Here is a 20,958-nt window from a genome sequence, read left to right as displayed (position 1 = left end):
TGTCCACCATATATTGTATTGGTGAAATCATCGCATAGAAACATTTAATTGCATAAAACATATGGCGATCAGGCCGTGACTTTGACGGAAATTGATAATGTTCTGGTGACATGGCCACCCCCAGTCGGTACAAAATATTTGCCATTTCCAACATGGCCGACGTGAAAAATTTGTCATTGGCGAATATTCGCCACTAAAGTAATCTCTGAGCAAATGGCGCAGTCAAGGCACATGGATAGACTATGAACAGGAAGTCTTGCTAAAAGTCGACTGCAGCTATTCTGGCTCCAAAACAGATTTTTCGTATAGCGTGTTAGTGAAAAGTTAGTCAATCGCAGCCGTTAATTGCAAACTCAACTATGTAAAATGCGAGACTAACATGCGTGTTAGTCAATCCGTATTGTTCTTTTTAGATCCAGAATAGACGCATCCCTAGAAGTCATGCTAGAAGTTTCTAGTACGTAGGTGGATGGAAGAAATTAATGCCAACATGTTTGTCGATCGAGGTACATTCTTGAAGTAGACGAATCCGTGAGTTACCGCTTTGTCGAAGACTCGGTCCAACATGCCTGCGGTCCTAGAATGAGGAGAATCAAAATTTCTAATACCTGTTCTCTCCTTTTTCATTCCATGGCTGCAATTTGAAAAATTAAAAGATGTCGCCTCTTCTCGGGGTGCAGAGAATACATTAGTGTGTCAATCAAGTATAAAAATTAAAAGATGTCGCCTCTTGTAACTAGAAAGGCGTAATTTTTTAATATTTCAATTATCGAGTATGACAGTTGAATAGATTGTGGCATCTCCGGAATTTCATGCCTTCCGTGAGATAGAGGAGTCCTGATGCCTTACGACTTTGTTCAAGCATTCCGTGAGATAGAGGAATCCTGATGCCTTACGGCTTTGTTCAAGAATGAAGACTTAGTCCAACAGGCCTGCAGTCCAAAATTTCTTATGCCTATTTTGCCTAATTTATTCCATGGCTGCAATTTGAAAAATTGAAAGATGTCACCTCTTTTCGGGTGAAGAGAATATATTAGTGTGCCAATACAAGTATAACCATGGAAGTTATGCGGTCTCTTAAATACTTGGCCACTGTGACTCTCATCCTACTGTCAACCTTAAATTTTGCTGTTGCTCAACCAGGTAATTTTTGGCTTTTCAATGATTGTTTTCTTTTAGTTAAATAATTGCCTGTAACATTGAACGTGTTTCTATCTATGCAGGATTTATAAGCATTGATTGTGGGGGGAAAACAAGCCGCATCGTTGCAGAAAACAATATTAGATGGGTGACTGATGATAATTACACAGAGGACGGGTACAGCGTACAATTAAACGACACTTCCCTGCCATTTTACCTGCAAAGCTACCGAGTATTTCCCAAGCCTCTCAACAAATCTTGCTACCACTTGCCCGTGCCTCCAAATTTGCCCTTCTTATTGAGATTATCCTTTGTTAGTGGTAATTACAGCAATCAAATACCAGACTTCAAATACACTATCGAGACGCAGGATATGTTAGCTCTCAGGAACATAACAAATCAAATTAAAGCGCCAATATTCCAAGAGATGATCTTGGTGAGTGGAGGTGGAGTGTTGCATGTTTGCTTGATTCGAACATCGGAGGATGTTGATCCATTTATAACTTCTATAGAACTGAGAAACCTTCAACAAGGCATGTATGAACAAGTTAGCGCAGGCAAAATGTTGTATTTTGGAATGAGAATCAATGCTGGCGCAGAGGACGTTGTGAGGTTAGTGGTCTCTGATTTCTTAGCATTTCATTTATGGTTTATCTTAATTGTTGTTCTATATTGCTGGAATGTGAAGTTCAAATTGGGTTCTTATTTAGCAGTGGTTAAGTCATTTTGGATTCTCATCTAGATGTAATTGAGTCATCATGGATTCTCATCTAGTGTATCCCTATGTGATCAGTCATACAATACAGTAAGTTGTCTTCAATTAGGACTCTGCAATTCAATTGTTTTATGTGGCTGGAAGTCATGTTTTGATGTTTTTTAAGATCATTGTAACTTTGTAATTTCTAAGATTCAATATGAAAGATATTTTATGAATGACTTTTTACTAATATATTTTTATCAAATTTTTTCCACATAAATCTAAGAATTATGTGTTATTATTTTGCCTATAATTTCTGCACTTGTTTATTTTCTCTATTATTTTCTATTGATTGCTATATGATTAATCGTGTAGGTTTCCTGAAGACCCATTCGATCGCCTGTGGGTTCCTCTAAGCAACATTAAAGGGGCTGAGAAATTAACATTGAAGGAGCAAATTTTTACAAACAACACCGCAAACCTTATTCCAACTATTGTAATGCAGACGGCGATATCCACCGAGGAGGACACCATAGAAATACAATTTAGTCGAAATGTATCAAATTCTTCATGGCTAATGTATTTTGCAGAACTAGAACCGTCTGAATCAAGAATTTTCACTGTTTTAATTGATAACCAGATTCAAAAGGGGCCCATTAAATTCGAAAGAAATTATTCTGCGACTGAGCTCGATTTTGAATTAAAGGAAGAGACATCCTCTTTCACGCTGGTGAAAGCCTTCAACTCCACTCGCGGTCCTCTAATCAACGCTTTCGAGATGTACCAGATTGTTTCCACTTCACCTGCAACCTCCTCAACTGATGGTCAGGATTATAATCTCAATCTCACTTTCTTTCATCTTCAAATTTACTTTAAATATATAAATCCAAATAAACCTCTCAATGGATAACATGCAGTTGAGGCTCTTAGTGACCTGAATGAAACGTCTCATCTGAAAAGTTGGATTTCCGATCCTTGCTTTGCTGTTCCGTGGGAAGGAATCCGCTGTAATAACACCTCCAACAACATTGTAAGGGTTTCTGAAATGTAAGTTTATATCATAATATTCTTTACCTTTGCCTTCTCTTTTCGCCTACATCAGATTCAAAGAATTCAATTTTCTCGTGTTAATTATATCCGTCTGTCGCCAGAAACTTGTCACGAAGGAATTTGAGAGGAATGATACCACCAACTCTTTCACAGTTAACCGAACTTATTCACATGTAAGCCTTAAATTCTAAATTTGATCTCTGTGTTTTTTATAGCCTTTAGATGTTCCCAATAGTGTGTGAAAACTACAAGGCACAAAGCGTTCTGATAAAAATTTCCAAACTCTTAAAGATAAGCTTTTTAAGCTGTACATGTGGTGTGTGTATCAGGTCGCTAGACAACAACTACCTTACGGGACAGCTGCCAGATTTATCTAACTTAACAAAGTTACAAACACTGTATGCTTTTTCCAACTAAACTACAATCTTCTTTCCTTTTACTAATGAGGTTTGAAAACCAGATCGGGTCCGTCTGTTTCATGTATTCTGCAGATATATACAAAATAACAATCTGAGTGGCGAAATTCCCAACTGGATATTTCAATTGCATAATCTGAAGGAGTTGTATGAGTGCCTCTCTCTTAGTGTTCTTTTCTTATGCTCTTTTTAAAATCACGAATAAGATTTAAATAAAAATTGAGAATGACTTCAATTTCTGAATGTGACAGATCTATAGAGAACAATGATTTCAGTGGCGTAATTCCTAAGCAACTTCTCACAAAGCCTTCCTTAAATTTCCAGTAAATTCATACAATATCCACAAATTTCCATTGTATTATATGCAATTGTAAAATTTTAATGTGTCAATATTCAATAGGTTCAGTTTCTTTGATTTCTTTCAGATATGGCGGCAACAAGAACCTTTGTACAAAAAAGGAGGATTGCACCTCAAAGAGCCACACGATGGGAGTCGTCCTTGGAGTTTCCCTTCCAATAATATTCATTTTAACTTTCTTATTGGTTATCATGCTGTATCGAAAGAAATACTTGACTTTCCTTACGCACCGCACCATTTCACAGAAAGGTTTTTTTTTTTCTCAGATACAAGTGTTTTAATATAATGCCCAGAGAATTCTTTCGCCTGAACTGATAAATCTTCAGCAAATTATGATATATACTTAAAATGTGAACAGCAGATTTCTCAATGGTTTTGGTCCCAAATTCATCGAAATCTTGTTCGTACACTCTGGAGGAGATGGTAACAGCTACAGAAAACTTTAGCCATAAAATTGGACAAGGCGGTTTTGGTTTGGTCTTCTTAGGGACACTGAAACAAGGAAAGCAAATAGCGGTGAAAGTGATGTCCCTCTTCTCCAAACAAGGAGTTGCGCAGTTTTTAAATGAAGTAATGTTGCAACCCTGCTTTTCTATTCTTCATTAATTCTGATTTCGCTGGATTCACCTTAAAACATCTCATTCACTTCAACTTGATGAATAGGTTGAACTTCTATCAAGAATCCATCACAGGAATTTGGTGTCTTTACTCGGCTACTGTAACGAAACAAGGGATCTCATGCTTGTCTATGAGTACATGAGTGGAGGCTCGCTTAGCGACAACATTTACGGTAAGTCTCTAATTCAAAGAAATTTAGTGAATATAGATAAATGAATAACTCCAATCCACCCAAATGTATGTCCTCATTACTCTATTTGGACGTCTAGATGAAGAGAAAAACTCCAAATTAACCTGGAGAATCAAGCTCAAAATAGCCTTGGATGCAGCACAGGGTAAGTTTTCCTTGTCAATGGCTATTCCATAATTTCAATTTTATACTGAATTCCATAATGTGGTAATGAAAGAAGAAAAGAATCCAACAGCTGAAAAACTAAAATATTCTACATGTCATGTTTGAAGGACTGGAATACCTGCACTTAGGTTGTACCCCAAAAATAATTCACAGGGATGTAAAGACGGCTAATATTCTACTGGATGCCAATTTCAATGGTAAACTTGCTGACTTCGGTCTTTCAAGGGTTTCAATTGATGGGGAGGCTTCGCATGTGACTACCACTGTGAAGGGAACTGCGGGGTACTTAGATCCAAAGTAATCCATACAAGTTGTCTTTTCTCTCATTATTTTTATGTTCTCTTTGAAATCAACAATTTATATATATATCTAAAATTTGATGTTTTCTCTTACCCACAGGTATTATAGCACACAAATGTTGACTGAAAAGAGTGACGTATATAGCTTTGGAGTGGTTTTGTTAGAGATAATATGTGGCAGACGACCTATAGATCTCAAACTTTCTCAAGATAAAATTCTTCTCATTGATTGGGTAAGAAATCTCCTTTTATGTTGGTTAATAGTAGAATGTCAGAGAATTGCATCTTGTCACTCGGGGTGGAAACTAAAAGAAGTGTGCTCTTTGGGCTTTGATGCACAGGTTACACCATATGTGCACTTGAATAATGAGATGGAGGAAGTAACGGAAATAGTAGACAAAAACTTTGATGGCAAGTACAACGTTGAGTCAATAAAGCATATGGTCAAACTAGGCATTAGATGTGTTGCAGGTGAACTATCTTTCAGGCCTACTATGACTGAGGTTGTGGGTGAGATAAAAGAGGCACTCAAATTTGAGGAAGAGAATAATGAAGAGATTGTTGCAATTGTAGGGCATAGAGACACCCATTCTAACTTAGGCCTAAAAAACTACAGCTATATGGAAGAGGAGACAAGTAGTGATATAGAATAGTACACATTCAAGTGATGGAATCAGCATGACTATGATCATCAATAATGAATTTTTTAAAAAGGTTGAGAAGGAGCACAATTTAAGTGTTCACATATAACCTATTTCTATAATTCCAAGTCCTTTTTCCCAATTATGTAGAGGGCAACCTTCATAATTCTTGTTTCTAGTATCTATTCAAGATAATAAATGCAATCATATGCTTGGTGTGTAGTTGTATGTGTGGTCTTGAATTTTTTTTAATGCAAAATTTAATCATGTCTCCAAATTGAGTTCCCTCAAATTAGCCATTGTGTGTCATATCCAGGATGAAATATTTAAATTTGCATGCTAGGGTGGTGTATAAACTGGCAAAGCCCTATTTCACTTTAGAACATCATACATAGATACATCATTTAGCCACTAGAACATTTAAGAGAATAACTATAATATTTACAATGATAAGGACAATAGACATGCATGTTTCTAGTTTGTCAAAGAATAATAATTGCATGTTTGATAACATTAAAAATTGGATGATAAAGTAAGCATGTTTTGCAATAGATCACCATTCATTACATCCAAAGTTAAGTAGGTGTATGTTTTTTAAACAATTTATTTACATATTTTATTATCAAAACTTGATTACTTTATCTAGATTGATTGTGTGTTGACTTCTTTAGTTAATTGATTAACCTAGATAATCAGAAAATGAACCATTTTATTTCTATTTAGTACTATACACACAAAATTAAAAAAATCTTAAATATTGAAAGGCAATAAAAGAAACCTTCAAAACATTTAAGTGTCTATGAATTGATGTAAATCAAAACATAGATATGTAAGAAGTTGGGTTTGAATAATTTACACGAGTTAATCGAAACTTAAAAAACATGCGTTGGAATAGGAGAAAGTTGAATTAGTGTTTTTTGTATCTTGAATTTGACATAAGGTGAACTTTGATTATATTGATATTGTGACAAAAGAATGAAACCTAAAATTTGAAGTTGGACCTTGAATTGCATACTTGAGATAACTAAAACTTGAGAAGCTAAGTGGCATGAACATGGTAGCTATCTTGTTTGTGGATGTGATCCCATCTAGATTTCTATGATCTTCTCCATTACAATTTTTTATTTTTATTTTGTAATTTAAATAGTTGCTTACATAATGATCTTTAAGATAAGTAAAAATAATGGTAGTGCTCAAGATCATCATAAAATTTTCTATATAACAATTTCAAAGTTAAAAATGTATTTTTATCTTAGTCAACTTCAAATACTAACTGAGTAATAATAATAAAAGAAATAGTATACATATATATTAATATTAAAAAATATAACTATATTAAATATTTTAAAATTTTATAAATATATATAATCTTTTTAAAAATAAGTTGTTGATTTTAATGTTAAGATAACTCAAAATAATACAAATTAAATATAGAAAGTATATATCTAAAATATCAACCAAAAATAACATTAGAAATATGCGTTTATGCTCTATACTTAAATACCAAATTATGAGCTCACTTATTGCTAATAGAATGTTAGGTATGTGGATTGTCTATTTGATGTTTACTTTGGTGGTTTTATAAACTTTAGTACACCTAGATTTGTCCCCAAACATTGACAGAGACCACAAACTTGTCAAACAATAATTTGTCTCATTGAAAAGATAAGTGTTTGGGTGCATGAACAGAGTAGGTATCTTGTCTATGGATGTGATCCATCTAGATTTCTATGATCTTCTCCTTTACAAAATTTACTTTTTTGTAATTTAAATACTTTTTAACATAATAACCTTTAAGATAAGAAAAAATAATGGTAGTGCTCAAGATCATCACAAAATTAATTATATAAGAATTTTAAATTTTAAAATATATTTCATCTTAATCAACTTCAAATACTAAATTAATAATAATTAAAAAATTATATATATATATATATATCAAAACAATACAAATTAAATATCCAAACTATATATCTTGATATATATCAAAACAATATAAATTAAATATCCAAATTATATATCTTAAATATCAACCAAAAATAACATTAAAAAATACGCTTTTATGCTCTACACATATATACCATATTATGAGCTCACTTACCGATGGCAGAATGTTTGGTATGTGGGATTGTCCATTTGATGTTTTTTATTTTGGAAATTTTATGAATTTCAGTCAAACTGAAGGACGCGCGGATTTGTGTGCAAATGTTGAGGAAGACTTGCGTTTAAAGACGAGGGGTTCAAAAAATGAGATGCTTTTCTTATCTACTCAAGTTGGCCCATTCTATACTGTTTACTTCATCACGCTATATCTCCTGCTTTTTATTTTGTCCATATAGATACACAAATTAAGCATGAGCTAAGTTTCATATCATAATTGTATCAAAATACTCCTTGTATTGGCATAGCAAGGCACACCATTGCCACAAGTTGTGGAGTTTGCCTTTAAATCTGCCACTTGCATTTGCTTGGAAATCTTCCCTATAAAGAGAAGCCTATTATTTTCATGTGAGTTTGAAAGGATCAATATGAACATTGGTTTAAAGAAAAAATACGTGTTGTGATATTATTAGTGGATGGAGAGTAAGTAGGCAAACAAATATGCTTGAATGATGGGAGGATGGATTGGACATTGTCATGTGTATTTTGAAGAGTCGATTAACAAGAAAAAAAAAAAAAAAATTCAATATGAAGACTTTTGACAATATCTAAGGGATTTTCCATTTTAAGACCATGTGTAATTACTAGGTTGAAGGTGTGAATGCACCCACTATGTGCCTTATCATTATCCCACTTAAAACCAAGTTGTAGATCTCATCCAAGATCATCACATAAATTCATAATTATAAACAAGACTAACTCTTTAAAAGAACTTTGTGGAAAAAATAATTTGGATCCAATTAAAGGACATGTGCCAAATAGATTTTGAAATGATTTAAGGAAATGGCTCACAAATTCAACTACCTATATTTACTAAAATCATTGCCTTCTAGGATATTGATTTCAGTCATTGATATTTCTAAAAAATTTGAACACACAAATGTGATGGTCAATTCCTTAATAAATTACATTCAAGTTGCTAGAATATAGCTATCAATTAATTTCTATTATAAATAATCTCATTTCTTAAAGTTATGATTATCGTCATTTCTTAAAGTGATGAAATGTTGTTAATTAACCTATGAATCATGACATAAAAAACACTATGAACCATACCATGCAAAAAAATACAGAAATAACTAAAGTATCGCTCATTCAAACATGATCAAAATAATATTTTGTATACTAAAATATAATTTATATGACCAAACAATTATCATACTCTTAATAACAAAACCCTATAAAGATAGGCTTTTGATAGTGAAGTAAATTTTAGAAGATGATCTCGTTGTAGATGTAATAATGTAACAAGAAAAAGTAATTTTCTTTATTAAATTATTAGTCAAATGTATTAAATCAAACCTGATTAATACTGTGAAGTTCAAATTGATTAAATGTTGATATATTTGAAAATTTGTTCTTATTAAATTATTCTAGTCAAATATATTAAATCAAACCTGTTGATACTATGAAGTTCAAATTGATTAAATGTTGATAAATTTAAAATTTTGCCTAGGAATTTGATTTATTTTTCAATGGGTTCATGAATTGGTATCATCTCCTCATTAATGTTGCTCTGCATTCTTGCATGATAGTGTATGTCATGTACACTCTGTGTATGGTGTGTGTGTGAGCCTATGACATCCATTGCTTGCATTGCATTGATGTTGCACTGCATTCTTGCATGATAGAATATGCCATATACACTTCATGTATGGTGTGTGTGAGAGCCTATGAAATCCATTTCTTGCATTGTACAATTGTATAGGCTTTGTGACTATATCCATGAGCAGGGTGGGTTGGAACTAAGGTTTCCACATGGCCGGATGGCATTGCCAACAATTGTTGGGGATTGGTGGACTCATTCAAGACTGACATTGAGGAGCTCATCCATCATCCTCAACGCACAATTTTCGTACTCTTTCATTCTTGTATAGTGTTAACCAAATATATATTGATATAATCCTTGTAAAAAATGCTTCGATTTTTATACTGAAACATCCAAGTGGAAAATGATGTAATGGAAACATAAGTGATTTGGTCTAGTGTAGATTTGTGTGGACTAGTGTTAGAATCAATCACTAAGTGTGATCTTGTATGACTCTGAATTCTTAATTCATTATGTTGATATTATAGGAACACTTCCATTGGTGTTCTAAAATTACAATAGATACATGACTTGTATAGTGTTAGAGGTTGATTTAGTCATCTCATAGTTTGGCCATGAGTTCTTGCCCTAGTTTTGGGTGTTGTGAATGTAGAAACATCAAGGAACCCTCAGAGGTGACTTGAGATGGTTTTGAAAAATTTAGGATGGTGTCATGGGTGTCTCTTTGTGACTAGGGTTTCAGTGGAGCTCAACAGTGACACCTAGACCTAATAGTTGTTACTATTTGTTTATTCAAGTCTTGGGACTTTGGGAATGGTCTTGTGTGACCCTAAACACCTTCTATATATTGTCCTAAGTTTTTGTGAAAACTTTCCCCTTGTCTGTTTGAAGTTTTGGGTGTTTAGACTTCTGCATGTACATTGTTGGTCATCAACAGTTTTTTCAATCATGAGGTTTGAGCATTATTCTTGTGTATGTTATGTATGATTACACTTAATTGCCACTAAATTATATAATAAGAAGCCAAATGGGGTGTTTGACTATCTTGAGCCCATTAAGTGTAATCAGAAGCCCATTTGGCAAGACAGTCAGCCACCCCACTCTATTCCCTAGGAATATGCATGAAAGTGACTGAATCAAAGAAATCATGGAACGAAAGAGTCTGACAGATAATCTTCTAAAGCTTCCAACTAACATCATCATAGCTCTACTAGTTCAATAAAGTCACCACAATCTAGGAATCAGATTCAACAACTATGCATTGCCATTTAAGAGAACAACAACACTCTAACGCAACCAAAATGGTCAAAGCCTTCATATAGTTGTTCGTATGAAAACCCTTGTAGATAGAAAAAATAAATTGGACTTGCTCCAAACTATCACTTGCCACACCACCGATACCAGCATGTCTAAGGTTTCCTCTTGAAGACCCATTCATGTTGATATTGAAGATACCATGAGGAGGAGGGCTCCAATTACCTACTCTAGATATCTTCCATAGAGGGTGATGACATATATTTCTGAAGAGTTGTCTGGTCTTCTACATACCATCACATACTTAGTTTGACAAATGAAAATACCTTTATCAATCTGAGTAATCTACAAACCTAAGAAAAATTTCATCTCTCTAATCATAGACATTTCAAATCCATTCTTCATATCATCAAAAAATTTCATGCATAAATTTTCTTCTCCTCCAAAAATGATATCATCAACAAAGACATCAATGATTAGTATGTCACCATGCTCAATCTTATAATATCAATTACTATCAGTAATACCTTTGCTAAAACCGACCTTCGAAACATATTTATCTAAACTATCATACCATGCTTTAGGTGCTTGTTTCAGTCCATATAAAGCTTTCTTCAATATGCAAACCATGTCCCTATCTTTTGATAATGAAAATCCATCAGGCTACTCAATGTAGACTTCCTCCTCAAGATCTCGATTCAGAAATGCTAATTTAACATCCATCTAATATACCTTGTAGTTTTTGTGTGTAGCATAGGCAAGAAATAGTCTTACCGCTTCAATTCTTGCAACCGGGGCATAAGTCTCATCATAATCAACTCCTTCTTCTTGTGAATATCCTTTGCAAACCAATCTAGCCTTGTTCCTTACAACTTGACCTTCCTCATTTAATTTATTCCTAAAAACCCATTTAGTTCCAATAACATTTTTATATTTAGGCCTAGGAACCAATTCCCATGTTTTATTTTTTTCTATCTGATTCAATTTCTCTTTCATAGCTCTCATCCAATTCTCATCTTTACTTGCTTCAATAAATGATTCTGGTTCAATTTGATAAATTAAACATACCTCTTCAACAACTAACCTTCTTCTTGTCATCACACCTTTCCTCTTATCTCCAATGATCTAATCTTCAGAATGATTAAGCTTTACATACCTGAGAGTCTTAGGATTATCTTGACTTTCTGACTCTTTTTTCTCATCAACAGTCACTGTGGAATTTTCTAATGTTACCGAAACAACTGGATCTATGCTCTAAACTAATTCTTGTACTGTCGGTTCTGATTTGATAAATTCATCTTCTATTCTATAGTCATATGATCTGATCTGATTATTATCTTTCTCATCCACTTTGACATTTATGTTTTCCATTATCCTATTCAATCTTTTGTTATAACATCTATATGCTTTACTCTTAGTAGAATAACCCAAAAATATTCCTTAATCGCATCTAAGATCAAATTTCCCTAATGCATCATCTCTTCTAATGTAGCATTTACTTCCAAAAATTCTAAAATATTTGACAGTAGGAGTATGACCAAACCATAATTCATAAGGAGTCTTACCAGTATCACCTTTTATGTGTACATTGTTGAAAGTGTATACCGCGATATTGACAACTTCTCTCCAATAGATATCAGGCAATTTTTCTTCCATCATCATTGACCTTGCAGCATCTAAGATAGTTTTGTTCTTCCTTTCCACTATTTCATTCTATTGTGGAGTTCTAGGTGCAGAAAATTGTCTTTTGATTCCATGCTTCTCACAAAAGCTGTTAAACTCACCGGATGTAAATTCACTGCCTTGATCTGATCTTAAACATTTTATCTTCAATCCTGTTTTTGTCTCAACCATAGCTTTGAAAATTTTGAATTTCTCAAAAGCTTCTAATTTTTCTTTCAAAAATGCAACCCACATCATTCTAGAATAATCATCAATAAGCAACATAAAGTATCTATCACCATGAAAACTTTTAGTCCTTTCCAATCCACATAGATTAGTATGAATAAGATCAAGAATTTCATTATATCTATCATGTATGCTTCTAAAAGCATTTCTAACTTGCTTACCCATTTGACATTCTTTACATACCGGATTATGGGGCTTAATAATCTTGGAAAAATCTCTAACAGCCTGTGTTGAACTGATCTTCACTATGCAATCGAAATTCACGTGACACATCCTCTTATGTCATAACCAACTTTCATCAATTTGAGCAATCAAGCAAGCCTTCTCACCGGAGTTCAAATGAAAGATATTTCCTTTGGTCTGAGTTCCAGATGCAATTTCCAATCCAGATCTATTGATAATCTTGCACTTTCCATCTTTAAATTGTAAATGAAATCCTCTATCCACCATCTGACCTACACTCAAAAGATTATGCTTCAAACCTTCAACATAATAAACATTGCCAGTATTAGTCTTACCATCCAAGGATATTGTTCCTTTGCCTTTGATCCTGCATGCCTTATTGTCTCCAAATCTGACTAGTTCGCCATCAAATTCTTGCAAAGTTACGAATTTCCTCTTGTCGCTAGTCATGTGATGTGAGAAACCACTGTCTATAACCCATTCATCCTTCTCTTCAATTTTAGCAGCTAGAGCCTTCTCCTTAGTATGAGTTGTATCAATGACAGGTTCTAGAGAATCATCCTTAATAGCAATAAAAACCCAATCTTTATGTGAGCTTCCATTACCAAATCCACTTACACATTCATCATCATCATCATCATCACCAGCATAGTAACATGATTTATCCTTATTCCTTCTAAATCTAGGTCTACTCTGATATTCCGAAAAAGGCTTATAACTCCTCATAAATCTTTCTTGATTCCTAGCAGCTCTTTCAGGACATCTAGAAGCAAAATGACCAATCTTATTGCATGAAAAACATTTAAAGGGAACTTTTCCTTCATACTTACTTACACTCAGTCCTTTAGGGATTCTTCTAGAAACTAGGGATTCCAACTCTTCAAGTTCTCTGTCTTCTCTTTCAATGTCTTCCAAATCTTTAGCATATAACTCCTTTCAGTCTATCTTCTGCTAATCGAAGGGAGATGCTTTAAATGTAGTCTCTATTTTAGTAGCACTCTAATCTCCAAGTTTCTCAAGTTCAAAAGCAGTCAACTTCCCAAGTAATTTATCTTTGATAACATGCGTACTTGACATTGTCCGGAGTTAATTAATTGCAGTACCCTTCATTTTGTAAGATGAAGGTAGAACTCTCAGAATCTTTGACACAACCTCATCCTCAATGACATTTCCACCACAACATTTGATTCCCATGACAATCCCATTCACTCTATCCACATTGAAAGAACTTATCTTCTCATCTTCTTCCATCTTCAAAGTTTCATATCTCACCCGGAAACCTTCAAGTTTTGCAATCTTTACTGCTTGGTCACCTTCTTAAAGAGTTTCAAGCTTCAACAAGATCTACTTTGACTTTTCCAATTCTATGACATTCAATAGCTCCTCATCTGATAGAGCACTTAACAATGCTTCTTTCGCTCTGACATCATTATCAGCTCTTTTATGTTCATCAAGAGGTGTCGATGTTTCATAATTAGGATCATGAGGTGTATACCCTTTTTCTACTATCTCCCAAACTTCACCTCCAAGACATATCAGATGAATCTTCATTCATTCCTTCCATATTTGTAATTTGTACCATCAAATATGGGACTCTCCTTCTAGTAGGGATTAAATGTAGAAGTTGATGCCATCAAAACTCCTTAAGTGGTTAAGCTTCTACAGAGAGGACCTTTCTCTGATAACGATTGTTAGGATGTTCTGATACCGAAGGAAACTTGAGAGGAGGGGTGAATAATTTTTCCACAAGTTGAACAATTAATGCAGATTATAAACCATTTACCGAAGCACAATATAAACACCACATTGAATAATAAAGCATGAAAGCATAAAACACACAACACAAAAAAATTTGAAGTGAAAAACCCGATAAAGGAAAAACCACGGTGGGAAACCTTACCCACAATTAGATAATACTTCTGTAGTAGTATGTGAAAAGATTACAATGGGGATTGCACTTGCAATCAGGCCAACCACCTAGAGCTCACCAGACATAACCATACCAATACCCAAATTACATGAATAAGATGCCTATAAATACATATCATCAACCTTGATAACAAGGTCGGCTAAACCCTAAACCTATAATTACAAAAATTACATCACACGATTCCACAGATCAATATTATGATTTACATTACATAGCATGGACCTAATTCAAATTCCCAAACAATTATATCCATCGTAAATCATGCTAAGACCAATATCCACACATTTCACCAACCAGTAGAAACCCTTAATGCAATAAGACAGAATAACCAACTAGATCCAAATAGGATCACCAAATCATCACGCCAGCCAACGCAAAGCCACCAAACAATTAGGACATGATCAAGAACACCTTCAGCATGTTAGGAACCAATTCTATAAGCTGGACCAAAATCTCTTAACCAATTCAACAAATATCACCAACTAGTAAAGCTAACCGGTACCAAGAAATATCAACTAGTAAACCAAAACATAAGCAATAGCTTCCAGAGCACCAAATCATGAACCAACTGAATATGACAAGCATAAAACCATCCTGAATAACCATTCAATACTGAATCCAAGGATCTGATCATACCGGATCAGAATCATCCAAAACCAAGTCCAACCAGGACCAGGAACCAACCGGGAAAGAACCATATCCAACCGGAGCACAGTGTTGACATCAATGACAACAAATAATCAATATTTCCAACAATTGTAGTGTGTAGTTCATTGGAACTAGCTTAGGAAGATGTGTTATGATGTATTTGGGTCCATTTTGTCTCCTAGAGTGGATCACATTGTGTCTAGTTGGTTTGAGCATGGCCAACTTTATGTAATTTACTTATTTCTTTTTAGTATTATACATCTACAAAATAAAATCAATCTTAAATATTGAAATGCATTAAAAGAAACCTTGAAAATATTTAAGTGCATATCAATTAATGTAAAGAAAAACATAGATATGTAAAGAGTTGGGTTTGAATAATTTACACAAGTGAGTTAATTGAAACTAAATTAAATAATTGTTGGAATAGGAGAAAGATGGATTAGTGTTTTGTCTATTTTGAATTTGACATAATGTGAAATTTGATTGTATCAATGATATTGTGACAAAGGAATGAAACCTAAAATTTGAAGTTGGGTCTTGAATGATAGACATGAGACAACAAAAAATTGAGAAACGAAGTGTTTGAGACATGAAGACAACAACTATCTTGTTTGTGAATGTGTTCCCATCTAGAAATCTATGATCTTGTCCATTACAAAATTTGTTTTTTGTAATTTTAAAATACTCATTTACATAATGATCTTTAAGATAAGAGAAAATAATTGTGGTGCTCAATATCATCATTATCTAATGTGTTGAAAGAGAATTTATTGGATGATAAGTACATAGTTTGCAATGAAATTGTTATCTATAAGGGAAGGATTCGACTTGGTGTCATAATTATGGATATAAAGAAATATTTTGTGAGCAATGCATGATACTCCTTTAGTGGGCTGCCCTATGTATTTAAATACCTACAAATTTATATTAAAAAAAGGTTCACATCATTAAATGTTAATAAAATGGAAAAGACAAACCCCACAAGTTTTTGGTAGTTATTACCCATCATAGAGAAGAAATGGGAATTTTTTTTGATGAATTTTAACATTGGACTTCCTAAAGTCCAAGGTAAGGATTGCATATATATTTTATGGAAATACTAATGAATTATACACATTTCTTTTCTATCTCTTTAGATTTTAACGTCTCACTGGTGGCTAATGTGTTCTTTGAGGAAGTGATGAAACTCCATGGACTACCCAATGCCATTATGAGTGATAGAGACAATCACTTTATTAGTTTTTTAAAAAGGTATCCTCATTTTTTAGCAATATTTCTCAAAAGCAAGCAACCCATAGGCCAAGAAAAAAAATTTGAGGAGTGGTGAGATGGAACATGAATTGGAGCTATTGGAAGGGAGTATTTAGACACATAATTTCCTTACATGTTTTACCTCAAAAGGGATCTAGGAAAATAGATAGAACCTTAAGATGGGTTTCCTCTAATTGACGATAAGATCAAACTAGTTTTTCTTCCTAGAATAATCATGGATGTAAGGGGGAGGAAGTTGAGAAACATTAGCACCAAGGAGTACCTAATTTGGTGCCCACATATATTGTGAATGTATCCAAACCTATAATTTCTTGAGGACAAGAAATTTTGAGCAAGGTGGTCTTTTCATGTCTCGTTTCCAAATAAACTAAGTCTACATATAAGGTTTGTACTAGTATCTTTCATGTTTCCATTTAATGTGTGTTTCCCCTTCCTAATTATATTTAAATTTCTTCCAACTCTACTCTTCACTTCTCCTTATTGGAGTTTCACACTTTTCCATCTTGTCATGCCTTCCATTTGTCCCTCACCTTTGTTATTCTTTTTTGGACTTCCAGACTTTGTCTCACCAACATGCATATTGATTGACCCTTGATGTCTTAACATACAGATTAATTCTTGTGGTATGGTTAATCCTTGAGCTTTGACATTTTTTCCTATGTTTATGTTCCCTGTATAACTTATTAACATGTGTCATATTATTTATAGTGTTATATGATTTTGGTGGCACAACCTTTAAAGTGGAATCTCTCACCCTTTTTTAGTGTTCAAATTTGAAGTTGTTGGTCTACTTGGTGTCCAACCAATTTTATTTGTGGAGGATATAAAAGAGTGAATGTTTTCATTTAAGAGCATCATCTACACTTAACCAAAATTCCTTTCAAAATCCTTTTTTAGCGCTTGTGTTTGGGTATAGGAATCTTAAGAGAAAACTAGGATAATGATTTCAAAGGATGATCTCATACAAATTTTGTATTTGGATGTTTGAGCCTCATTGAACATGGATTCTAGCCACATTGTATTGATCCTACTTGTCAGCATGGTTAGAACGACTTGTTATCAAAGTTACTAATATTTCAAAACCATTTGAATGTGATACAACCTTTATTGTATTAAGAAAGATATTAAGATTTACACCTATTAATTGATATTCATTATAATTAAAATACTAGGAATTCACTTATAACTATATTGATAAAAAAAATTGATTACAAGAACAAAGAGACCTAAGCATGATAGAACATATTACACTACAAAAATTACATCACAGGGGCCCAACTACTACTAAATGAGCAAAACAGAAAAAACTAAATAGTAGCAAAACAAAAATATCAAGCGTAGCAGAGGAATGGGACCTTAAACATGTTGCATTATCAAAATAAATGGGCTCCTAAACTAACAAAAAGGCTTTTTTAGTAATAGATATTTTAAACATTATCATTTTCACTATGTGAGGAGGAAGTGGAAGAAACATTAGCATTCACATTTATGTTGTTATCTTGATTTGAAGGAAACATGAATAAAGAATATTCTAGGTGGTTGTCTACTGTAGGAAAAGGGTTCGAGCTAACTAGAAGTTGGGAACTCTTGATTAGAGGGACTTTGAGTGGGGAGAGGAGGAACCAAATCATCACTAGAATCATCAATTGAGGAGGAATAATCTACAAATTCCAAATCAATAATCTATTGAGAAGCCACATGACAGTTTACACCAAGGGAGTAGGGATAGGATGGTTCATCAACAACTAAAGAGCATTAAACATTGAATTTATTTCTAGTTTCTTCTCTAAGCTAGGGATATGGAGATGGGTGTCTAGAGAAGAGAGAAGTGCTAATATGTTTTGGCTGAAGAGACCACAAGCCATCACCATTAATGATGTCCATTGCATTAGAGATGAAAGCAACAGCTAAATCTAGACCAGTAAAGAGGGAGACGTGATCAAGAAAAAGGTCAAATTTTATCATCTGTTGTATGACATACTCCAAACCATAGCAACTAAATTTGAAGACATGGTAGAAAGTAAAAGCAAAAAGTATAGTACAAGATATGCAAGGAGAGAGGGAAGGCATTAAATGAGGAAATAAATGAGAAGATATTGCATAGAGATGATACCCAGCATAGGTGAGAACCATAGGAAGTATATAAACATGTCGCTTGGCCTGTTTGCATGCTTCATTTATTACTAAGTTTAATAGCATTATTTCCCAAAAAAATTGCTAAATTGGGTGGAGCCGTAGCAAACATTCTATTCTTGATTTGGAAAATCTATCCAAATGTGTAGGAGTCACCAAATATTCCAATCAGTACTGAACAACTCATCAGAAATTCTTTTAATAAAGTTAACTCATGTTTGTTGTCTATTACATTTGATTTTTTTGAAGAATAAATCAAAACAATGGGTAGTGAGAAAGGAAACCCTATAACAGACAACAAATACTCACCAACCATGAGATATGAAAGAGGAACACTTGCAATAGATAGATAGTCAATTTAAAAAGAATCAACTTCACCCATATGGTGAAGCTAACTAGGATTGAATTCAAAATATGGAACATCTCTATCAACTACCATGTTTGCAAGTTTGTCAGCTAGAGTGTTACCTTCACAAAAATAATGCATGATTTCATAGGAGTTTAATTGATTAAGGAGTTCTATAATATTGGCCATTGAATATACTAATTCCCAATTTGTTTTACACTTTTTATATAGGATATTTATCAGGAGCACATAGAATCACCCTCTATGTGAAGATCAAAAATATTATTTTTTAACCCTAGATTTAGACCCAAATGGAGAGCACTTTCTTCTGCAATGTTTTTTTGTGGTTTCAAGAAGTTTTTTAAAAGCTACAATCACAAATTTTGCCTTCTGATCTATAATTACTATAGCTCTGTGGTTTTCTTAGATTTCTTTTAGAGGGTCCATCAATATTAAGTTTGAACTTCTTGATTGGTGAGGAACTCTAAACAGTGTTTGTTTTGTTGATTTTATTTTTCTTACTATAAGCACTCTTTTGGGGTAAAGAGGATAGATGTTGTCGATTTTTTAGGATGGTGCCTTCTCATGAGGAAAATGATTTGTTTATTAAGGCTAATTTTTAAAAATGATTCATTGCGTTTTCTAATATTGAAGCATCAATTTTATCTTGCGTCATTTTCAAATTATTTAATTTATTTCTAAATATTCATTTGTTATGTTCTAACCATGTTTTCCATATAAGAATGGTTGGGATTACTTCCTAAAGAGATGAATAAGTGGAATTGTGTTTTATAATTGGCTAAGCTTGAAACATTTGTAAGAGTGTTAGCAAGAGGACCAGACTAGCCTAGCTTATGTTGAAGCCACTTCCAACATTTGTTTGTGAAATCACAATTAAGGAGGAGGTGATATTTGTCTTCATAATTTTCCCCACACAATACACATTAAAAATGAGGAGAATACCAACTTTAATCAATCCGAATGATGCCAATATTTTTTTATGTAGAGCTAACCAAGAAAAGGCCCCAACTTTTGGAAGACAAGTCAAACCCCAAAAAAGTTTCATCAACCATATTATATTATGGGAGAATCAAGTAAGAGTGATGCAACCATATTTTGTGTTGTAACCACCTAATTTAGTAGTTATCCACATCATTTGTCCTCTATGTTTGGTCCTATAGATGTTTCTTTCATTAGAAAATTGACATATTATGTTTCATACATTGACGATTATACAAGACATGGGTATGTTTTATAAATAGTAAATATGAAGTTATTAGTTGATTTAAAGGATTTAAACCAATGATTGAGTTGTAGAAGTTAAAAAGAAAATAAAATGTTTGAGGACTGATAATGGTGGCGAATCTTTCTCTAAAGATTTTTTATAGATTCTATAAATATTTTGGAATTCATAGATAAAAGACAAGTTTGTTTCTCCATAGTAGAGTGGAGTTATAGAAAGAATGAAAAGGACATTGATGGAGAAAGCTAGGAGTATGCTAAGTGGTGTTGGTCTAGAACCAAAGTTTTGGGTTGGAGTTGTTGCTACTACTTGCTACATAATTAATAGGTAACCTACATCAGCTCTTGTTGATAAAATACCTATAGAGAGATGGTTGGGTCATATGTCTTCATTGATACATCTTAGAGTTTTTAGTTGAAAGGCTTATTCACATGCGTTGACAGAGAAGCAAAAAAAGTTGGAGAAGAAAGTTTTGAAATGTATCTTCATTGGCTATACTTAAAGGATACAAGTTTTGTGACCTTGTTGTATAGAAGGTGATAAATAGTGGAAATGTTATTTTAGAGAAACTAACCCTCATTTTGTTTCATTGCAGCCAAAACAAACTAAAAAGTAAGAAGTGATTCAACTTCCTTCTATGCCTGAGAAAGTTGAGGAGATCTCATCTAGCTTTGAATCTTTAGAAGAGGAGGAAGAATCTCCAACTCAGCTTTTTCGAAGGTCTACAACGCATAGACAATAGCCTAAAATCTATT

General features: G+C 33.5%; 1 protein-coding gene across 4 annotated transcripts; it reads left to right on the top strand.

Moving 5' to 3' along the window:
- The first annotated feature begins 814 nt into the window (after positions 1-814).
- LOC131048955 (probable LRR receptor-like serine/threonine-protein kinase At1g67720) lies at positions 815-5,796 on the top strand. Of its 4 annotated transcripts, XM_059209455.1 has the most exons (16): positions 815-1,143; positions 1,224-1,752; positions 2,213-2,393; positions 2,478-2,661; positions 2,755-2,884; positions 2,989-3,060; positions 3,217-3,285; positions 3,379-3,450; positions 3,555-3,626; positions 3,729-3,910; positions 4,020-4,231; positions 4,325-4,451; positions 4,549-4,614; positions 4,742-4,931; positions 5,034-5,166; positions 5,275-5,796. In XM_059209455.1, the coding sequence occupies exons 1-16, from the start codon at positions 1,059-1,061 to the stop codon at positions 5,584-5,586; spliced, it is 2,616 nt and encodes an 871-aa protein (XP_059065438.1). In that variant the 5' UTR covers positions 815-1,058; the 3' UTR covers positions 5,587-5,796. The 4 variants fall into 4 exon arrangements, with proteins under 4 accessions (XP_059065438.1, XP_059065436.1, XP_059065437.1 ...); XM_059209453.1 differs by having other exon boundaries at positions 817-1,143; positions 2,213-2,661; XM_059209454.1 differs by having other exon boundaries at positions 819-1,143; positions 2,213-2,661; positions 4,023-4,231.
- Positions 5,797-20,958: the final 15,162 nt, after the last annotated feature.

The sequence above is a fragment of the Cryptomeria japonica genome, chromosome 7 (genome assembly GCF_030272615.1).
Source record: "Cryptomeria japonica chromosome 7, Sugi_1.0, whole genome shotgun sequence".
Taxonomy (NCBI): Eukaryota; Viridiplantae; Streptophyta; class Pinopsida; order Cupressales; family Cupressaceae; genus Cryptomeria; species Cryptomeria japonica.
This window is presented reverse-complemented; position numbering and strand designations above follow the sequence as displayed.

Coding starts and splice junctions, on each gene's coding strand:
- LOC131048955 (XM_059209453.1), top strand. CDS start 1,059: ATGGAAGTTATGCGGTCTCTTAAATACTTGGCCACTGTGACTCTCATC. Junction 3,286..3,378: donor TTAACAAAGTTACAAACACT/GTATGCTTTTTC, acceptor TGTATTCTGCAG/ATATATACAAAATAACAATC. Junction 4,932..5,033: donor GCGGGGTACTTAGATCCAAA/GTAATCCATACA, acceptor TCTTACCCACAG/GTATTATAGCACACAAATGT.